Below are 9176 nucleotides of genomic sequence, written 5' to 3'. Positions count from 1 at the left end.
TGTTTCTGGGGAAGGTTATGGAGAAGGTGGTCACATAACAGCTTCAGGCAATCCTGGACCACTTTCAATTAAGATTCAGCCCTGGGTATGGGATTAAAACCTTATTGATCACACCTATAGATCATCTCTGGCAGGGATTGAATGGAGTTAGTGCATTCATTCTTGTTTTTCTTGGCAACTTTTGATACCACCTATTATACTATCTTCTGGACTGGCTCTAACATTTGGAAGTGGGTGGTAATGAGTTGTGCTATTTTCCTTCCTTCCCTCAAGGCCAGTTTCAGTTGGTTTTGATGGGGAGAGGGGCTCCAGCCCACAGGATCTGCTTTGCAGGGTCCTATAGGGCTTGGTGCTCTCTCCACTCATGAATCCTCTCTCAGTGAGATCATCTGATGGCCTGGAGTGAGGTATCATCAATATGCTACAGAATGCAGTAGTATACGTTTCTCGATCAGTGTGTGTTACACCTCTGCTCTGCAAACTGCACTGTACTTCTTCTGAGATTAATTTAAAGTGCTGGTTGTTACGCATTTATAGCATGGAGCTGGGTTATTTGAAGGACTTTTGGGGACTCTCTTTGATTATGTCTATCCATCCATTTGGTCTGACTGAAATTACACCATTTGGTGGGGGCCAGGAAGAGAGTATTTTTTGTTGTGGGGGATTATCTGGATTTTTAGATTATTATGCTAGTTATTCATTTAAAATTATTATAGCTGTCCAGTCCCATAGAATATTATTCACTGAGATAAGACTAGTCTTGGCCATACTGATTTCAAGACCTTAAAGATATAGTTCTGGCTCACTCCTTGCAATTGTCGACTTGTTATTGGTAAGTTGAGTTTTTATTCCAGCTGTGGATCATCATATGCATGCTGTTTGTTTTTTTATGCTGTTTTAATTATTGTTAGCCACTCCGAGTTGTGAATCTGAGGTAGGTGGCCATATAAATTGAGATAATATAAATATGTGAAAGTAAGGGGGAGGAAACCTTCTATAGGGAAGTGGGGAAGACTTATGGAGCTTTCTTGAATGGATTCAAAGGAGGTTCTTCTGAATAGCCTTCTTCAAGCAGCGTTTATTCCAAAATTCAAAATGCAGCAATAGACCTTAGTATCAATCATCTTTCCTCACATTAACTCATAACTAGTAGTTAGTCGGAAAGCACGGGGGACACAACTGCTGTGACCTAATTAAGCACTAGTGGAGCTAAACATATTCAGGATCTCATTTCAATATTTATGCTATATCCAACCTGATATTAAAACGTATCTATAGAAGGAGTTTTGCCATTATTTTCTACAGCTCCTTTAGTGTTATTTTCTGACCCTTATTCACACTCCTACAAATCCTTTAGAAAAATCTCAATTGCATGGTGTCTACACTGATTAAAGTCTGAAGCCCAGTGACCTCATGTGATGTTAACTGCTCCCATGCTCCAACAGCATTCTCTTTTTCTGTTCAATTACCCCCTTCTGAGCAGAGGCTATCACTACCAAATGAGTGCATACAAAGGCCTTCTGCTTCATTACACTAACTCAACAGCAGGATAGGAATAAACAAGCTAATTTATCATCCTTACCTCTCTCATCTTACAAGCCTAGCATCTTTTTTTTTCCTTCTTGGTTTTAATTATCCAGTAACATCAAGCTCACTACATTCATAGCATTTAAACTAACCCAGGGCCTTCCAGAATGGCTGAATTGTAACCCCCTCACCCCCAACCTTTCTCATTTTTACTGGCTAACCAGTTTTATTTATTCTGAAAGTTAGCAGATACTTTTTGTCAGCTTTTGTATAGTTAAAGGCTTCAAACCCATGTACTCTTTTGTATAAATGTCACTGAAATTAAAAGATCTGAGTAAACCTGTTTAGGGTTGTAATTTCATGCCTATGTAATGGATTTTAAAGATATGGGATATTAAGACTGTAACTAAAATAAAGCAGATATCAAATTGTGGTCCAAATTAATATGCTTCATTTTATCAAATGGTTTATTTTTCTCAGATGTTCAGAAACAAAGACAAAAATCTCCAGGTAACAAAGGCAGAAGATTTCAACTAAGCAAAGTCAGCAGCATAATTGGGGGCCTTATTTTCCTAAGGCAGAAGAGCAACCATCTTCTTTATTGCTTTAGGACTAGAGGTGCTAAAATGATGGCCTCATGGTTTATGAAGCATCCCAAAAAGAGAAAATTTCTGTTAATGAATGTTGAAGGCTGTCTGTTCTATCTCAGGTTCTATAAAATGCAGAAAGGCCAGGAGAGTGGAGATAGAGCCATTAAGGTCTGATTTGATTACTATTTCTTCTGTGCTACCTTTTAATTTTATTTTCCCTCCTATTGCTCATGCTAAGGCTGCTGCAAAATGGAACAGGCTATAAACAGAAGCAAATAAACACACACCCAAGGGAACTAGGCATTAATACAAGAAATGAGACAAGTTGAAATGAATTATTTCTTAGTAATGGTGAGTTTGTACACTTCCATTTAGAAGTGTGATTGCATAGAACTTAGGCAGGAGCATGTAAGACTCTAATAAAATTGAGAAACAAAATAATCGATTCCTATTTCTCTAAGCAAGACAAACATAGCTTGGAGTAGATAAATACACAAAAAAGAAAAAGAAAACAGCAGTCTGCTTATTTCTGGCCAGCAAATAAAGAAAAATTTAGCATGTATAAATGATGAAATTCAAAAGACTATCAGCTGTGATCTTTGGGAGAACTGGTAATTGAATTCAAATTTGCATTCTCACCTTTGTTTCCTTTAATATATTATATCCACCTGCAACATATATATATATATATATTGCTGACTTTTTATCACTTTTGGAAATATGGTACTGTTAAGGAATAGTTTCATTCTTAACTGTAGATTTTTAAAAATTCTTGCTGGGCATTTCAGATATGCTGTATCCTTGGGTTTGTCAGCTGCAAAATCCATCCCAGACACAGAGTAAGTATTCTTCAAATTACTTATGCCAAGAGATACAGAACTTGAGAAGCGCTTTTTTTTTAAAGTACTTAACTAGGAGGATCAAAAGAGGCTCAGTACTTTCTCATTTTTGCATCTTTACAATATACTACAAATTCTTTCAGTGATCTTTTCCCTGGATCATGCGGTAGCACAATTTCTTTAAAACCCTAATAAGGATAAAGTCATTCTGAAAGAGCACAAAAGAAGTGCTACTAATCAGTCTGTGTCACAAATATGATTAGGTATCAAGTTTACCATGCCTAACTGCTCCAGTGACTATAGTTGAAAACCAATTATTTAAATTTCAGTGTAACTATCCCACCTTTAAAAGGGGGAACATTTGTTTGCTAATTGGCTTATTGCAGCCAAACATGCTTGAGCCTTGCCTAAGCCTTTCTTTTGTCAATTTTTACTTTTGAAAAGACATGTCTCTTGCTACTGCAGCCAAGCTATTAAATCAGTTACAAATAGATCTAAATAAAAATGATGAGCCCAAAGTATTCGAAGTGAAGAGAGCCCAGCTCTGAAATAATAGCCAATTTTTCCAGCTGAGCTTAAAATGTTTGATTTTCAGGTAGCAAGTGGTGCATTGAAACCATTTCTATAGATAGTAAGCATTTCTGATTTCAGAGGCAGATTTCTGCACATTTATCACATTTATATGCCTTGAAGGAATGCTAAAGCATCTCTGGTATGTGCATGTAAGCTTTCATCTCATTTGAGGCAGCACAAAAATTAGATTTTTAGTTTCAGACAAGCTCAAAGGAATTCTTTGATAGTTATTTCTCTCCTGAATGAGCCATAGTCCTTAATCTAGACAAAGAACTTTAATTTAAATAAAGTAATTGTTTTCAATATTTACATTTGCTTTAGATTTATTTTCCAATTTGGATATCATCATTTTGGCAGCACTTCCTAGCCTCATTTATCATGACAATTACTTATTTGAGATTAATCAGTTAATGAAACTGCCATGTAAAAGGCCTTATAGCTGCAAAAGTTTTTAAATCTAAATTTGCAAGCTGTTTCTGAACATTCAGCATTTGCAAGTGAGATCTTAATCTACATCTTCATAGCAGGAAATCTTTTTTTAAAAAAAACAAGCAGCATTACCATTTTACGTTCAAATTCAGGAATCTTTTTTGTAATCTTTATGCACATTTCTAGACAATTACAAAGGGAAGGATTGTACATAAAAATCAAGCAATAAAAGCAGTTCACTGCAGAAAGTGCGCCCTTTCGGTCTGTAAACAAAAAGACAAGAACAAATTCTAATAATATGGGTTATGGGCTTAATGCAATCTATGTTCTATCCCATATCTTATATTGCATTTGCCTTCATGATGATCTAGAATTTAATACCAGCGAGTGAATCTCTTGGGCCTTCCCAACCATAGAATTGGTTAAATAATTATAGACATTCTTTTCATAATATTTTTACTATGATACTTCTCCCAAAAGAAGCCAGAAATAAGATGCCAAGCTCCCAGCTCCATCTTAGTAGAAATGGAATAAAGCAAGAATGTTAGAGGGTCATTAAAAAACAGCTGCTTCTAGAGTTAACTATTTCTACCCTTATTTTCTAACTTGGTGCCCTTCATATATATATACAGTATATATATTGGATCCCAATTCCCATAATTCCTGGCTGGCATAGCTATTAAAATTTAACAAATCAGCAGGTACTAGACAAGCAAAACATACTGTATGTCACAACCACCATCTTTAAATATAAAAGACCACCAAATATTCAGATCTGAAATGTATTACATTCCTGTTTGCCACTGCAGCTTAAACACATTCATGGCATGTTTCACAATAAGTTATTCCACAGTAGACCAATTTTGTTACATTAAATTATGAGCAAACCACAAATCTAATATTGATAATCATCCAGAATTACCTGGTGGTACGATGGAGGAAATCAATAAATTTAATAAAATAACCATTTGGATAATAAGATCATCAATAAGTTATAGAAGTATCACTAAACATCCCATACCTGCAAATTCTAAAAAAGTATCCCTAGGGAAAGATTAATAAAGAAATACTTTTGTGTCCATTCATGTAAGGATGCATTATGAATTGCATTTATTGCAAATTGGCAGTATGAATTAAAGTGTGTCACTCATTTCAAATATTCCACATAGGTTGTTCAGTATCTATATTTCTTGTCCAAGGTAGACTTATTGGATTAAGAATGTGCCAGGTAATAATTGTATGTCCTTCTCCCTCTGCAACTAATATGAGATTTCCTAGCTTCTCTGAATTTTTCTTCAAGTTGAGCTCAACTCCTGATGTCTTCATGGGCACTATGATATCCAAATAGTTAACTGTGGTTTGAGCATTCCCTGAAAATAAGCATTAAGGGATCATAATAATAAGTTGCAATTTAAAAGTGAGGGAATCTCACATTACATTGGAAATATATGGATACCGTGTGCACGCCAGATCTTTAAAAAAGAAACTGGATTAGAAATGGAATGTCTGAATTAGGGTTTAGATCAGTGTTTCTCAACCTTGACAATTTTAAGGCATGTGGACTTCAACTCCCAGAATTCCACAATGCAGCATTGCTGGCTGTGGAATTCTGGGAGTTGAAGTCCACATGCCTTAAAATTGTCAAGGTTGAGAAACACTGTTAGATGCATGTTAAGCAGACAAAAGCAAGATCAACAATTTTAATTAATCAGTTCTGGAAATAACATCAAAAGAGTGGCATCCATTACTTCAAAATATAGATTACAAAACAAACAAACAAACAAACATAGTCCTCCATACCACATCACATTTACAACATTGGCCAGCAACACGAATTCCCAATGGCTACTTTGGGATATTTATATCCTGGTCTATAAGTAATAAGCTTAGGTAATTTGATCATTGATAGATTTAAGAATCAATGATTAATTGGTTACCTTTTTCCACAGAGAGTTGCAAAAATAATAAATCTTCATATTGATGACCATTATGAATATGGATTTTTCAGTAATGGAAGCCTCACGTACAGTTTCTTGCTAGGAAGGCTTATGAAACCTGCTCACTCATCTTCTTTAGAAAGCAGATCAACACNTTTTGTAAACTTAATTGTAAAAAAATATGTTTTCCTGACACACTGTTCACTGTCTTTAAATTCGACTAAATTGATTCATAAACTGCCTTGAAAACCTGCTTAGTATGAAAGTAAACAGAACTTTAAAAAAGCCTATTTCATCTATTTAAAATGCTTAATTGAACCAAGCTTGTCTTTGAAAAAAGATGATGTAATAACAGGAACACATTCTTTGGATGACTCCATATACCACAGAAAAGACAGCTATTGTTTTTTCAAGCTTCAGCTATGACTGTGTTATAGCTGTATATAGTAGAAGCTTCTGATTTGGATATAACATTCAATGCAGATTTTGCAGTGCATTATGGGACAACACAGCAGGAAGTCTGGATACCATATGATTTTGAGTTTATTTATACCATGGGAAAAGAAAAAGGCATGCACACCTGCACATTAAAACAAACACACACACAGACACAAAGTCACTACTGGAACTTCTTTCAAAAATACCCAACCATTATATTTACAAAAGTATGTGCATATCCACACACAAATCAACACAAGGAATCTCTTTAAGACACTGTACTGTATTCCCAAAAATTAAATTCAGTCGTATAAAACAAAGTGATTTAAAAGTGTCTTATGACTTAATATACCAAAACATTTTATCTGCTAAGCTCAGTATTCAAAAGAACCACAGACATGCAGATGAATAAATGTACCTATGTACTTCAGAAAAATGCTGAACCACTGAATGGCATCAAAACAACAGTCTTGCTTCAAAGTAACAGAATGCATTAGGATACAGTCGATTTTCCCCTACCCCTAAATTATACTTAGGTAAAATGACTGCATAATCAAATGCACCATACAAGCATGCTGTTCTGAGACATAAAGCTGGCTGAAATGTGTTGCAACATGTCTCAGATTTGTCCATTACAGCTGGTGTCTGGCAGGCTCACACTGTCTAGTCTTGGAAAAATCTTAGCAGTATGCAAAGACCTTGCAGCATGCAAAGAATTTCACACTGATAAAGAACAATACCAAAACAAATTTAAGTCAACCTTAACATTTACATCACAAAACCTTTTAACTGAAGGCCACGTATTTAAATGTAATGTTTCCATAAAATAGAATGTTTCCCACTTTTCCTGAGGATATTCTTCCAAGATCACCTTTCAAAAGAAATCTGAAAGGTGAAATTTGAGCATCTGGAGGGCTGGCTTTTTAAAAGTTCTCTTTCCTCTTCCTCCCCCCCCCCCAATAATCTGTGAGACTGTTCCTTATTTTGTTCCTTAAACACAAACAGATTTTCTGGGGAAGCTATTTCTCCTTTACTTTTCCCTTGAACTGGCACTGTTTCTCCAGAGGACAAACAATTTGGCTAATGGTTTTTAATTTAAAACCAATACTATTTGTGGAACAAAATAAAGGGATAAGCCCTTCCAGCATATATGTGCTATAGCTGTTTTTTTCCCCCTATGATCCAATGTCATACCAAATTGCATGATTCAAGTCTAAGGCTAGAAAGCGGCTCTGTGTCCAAATTGCAAAATAAGGATTAACAAGTTAACATTGTGGATATCCATAAATTTAAGTCTTTTTAGTACTTCCACAGAGGAATTTTAAGACCTGCCTGGGCCTTGAAACTGGGACAGTAAAGGCTTTACGTTTGAAGGAAAAGAATCAAGATACCCTTTCCTGTATCCTTAGGTAGTGTTCTCATGTTCCTCATTCTCCTGAGGCAATCTATTAAAACCTTTTATTTTTGTTTAAGGCAGCCAGCAGCAAAGGTTATGTCGCTGGGAGGGAGAAAGCAACAATCCTCAAAATCAAAATGTACATTTCTGAAGCTTTCCCCTCGATGGCATCTCAGGGAGGAAGTCCAGGCAACATCAAAAGAAGCCACAAGACTTTCAGTGGGAAGGGATGGGGAATTAAAAAGTCAAAAGCAAAACTCTTCTCTCTCCCCGGAGGGGGAAAGCCATCCCTGGCTTTTTCCTCCCGCGCTTCCTCCTCCCACTCTGCTAAACCCTTCCCCGCCCTTAAGAGTCTAAAATCCAATCTAAAAGAGAGGCTGCCTAGGCAAAATCACGCAGTGCTCCAGAGAAAAAGGGGAAAAGCAAAGCCCCATTAAAGTGAGATACAATGCCGGAACATGCCTTTCGTGGGCTGGAGCGAGTCTTCTTTTTCTTTGAAGATTAGGGCCCTTTCTTACAACCGAGTTGGAGGAAAGGCGGGTAGGGTGGGAGCGAGAGCAATAAAGAGATTGATCAACTTTTCTACCCCGAGGGGCTTTGCACCAATTGAGTCGCCATGCTTGAGAGTTTCATCCTGCCGTTTGTTTTCGTGAAGCAGATCTTAGAGCCGTGGCAAAACCTCCCTCTGCCCTAAACTTTTTCGACGCCTCCCCGCTTTCCTTTGCTTGCGGCCCTAGACCGTAGTGGGCACAAAGAGGCCCGTGGCGCGCTGTTTTCTTAACTACAATAGCAGGGCAAATGAGATCATAGAAGCAACAGTAACAAGTACCCAAACAGACAAGGGGTGAAGTCCGAGTCGGAGAAAGACGAGGAAGAAGAGGAAAAAGTTCGCTTTTGGAACACTTACCGATTATACCCCCCACCAGAAAGGCGATGACTTGGAAAATCAGCAAGATCCCGCCAACAATGCAGAGCTTTTTAGTGCTCATGTTCTCGATAATTGCCCCAGCCATTTTTGCAGTGCTTTCTCTCCTACACTCTCTGCGACGGTGGCGGCGGTTGTAAAAGTTAAAGCTGCAAAGGAATGGGAAGGAAGAGGGAACCTCAGCATCGATTGCCCGGGAAAGCCCGGACCTGGCTCCCTTCGTACCGAGAGCTGTGATTGTAGCCGGCCCTCGAGTGCATGTGGCTGCTTTAAAGGAGCAGGAAAGCGAATCACATGATACCCGCCTCCCTCCTCCTCCTCTCTCCCCGAGCTATTCAGCAGCAATTGGTGTCAGTCTCACATAGCAGTGGGGGAAAGCCGGAGAAAGGCTGATTAAATTAACAACTTGAAGAGAGATGGATGGATTCCCATAACTCGAGAAGAACTCGAAATGCGTTTCCCAGGACCTCATTTGGTGAATTCTGGAATGATAGTCACAACACAACATGTTGAAAAGATCTA

General features: G+C 37.5%; 1 protein-coding gene across 1 annotated transcript in view; it reads right to left on the bottom strand.

The window, feature by feature from the left end:
- The window catches only part of WLS (Wnt ligand secretion mediator), a 37987-nt gene extending 29033 nt beyond the window's left edge, over positions 1-8954 (bottom strand). The window contains 1 exon segment of the mRNA XM_029286823.1: positions 8637-8954. Within this exon segment, the coding sequence (XP_029142656.1) occupies positions 8637-8742 (106 nt within the window). The 5' untranslated portion in view covers positions 8743-8954.
- Between the last annotated feature and the right edge of the window lie 222 nt (positions 8955-9176).

The sequence above is a fragment of the Protobothrops mucrosquamatus genome, unplaced genomic scaffold (genome assembly GCF_001527695.2).
Source record: "Protobothrops mucrosquamatus isolate PMUCROS unplaced genomic scaffold, P.Mucros_1.0 scaffold_18, whole genome shotgun sequence".
NCBI lineage: Eukaryota > Metazoa > Chordata > Lepidosauria > Squamata > Viperidae > Protobothrops > Protobothrops mucrosquamatus.
This window is presented reverse-complemented; position numbering and strand designations above follow the sequence as displayed.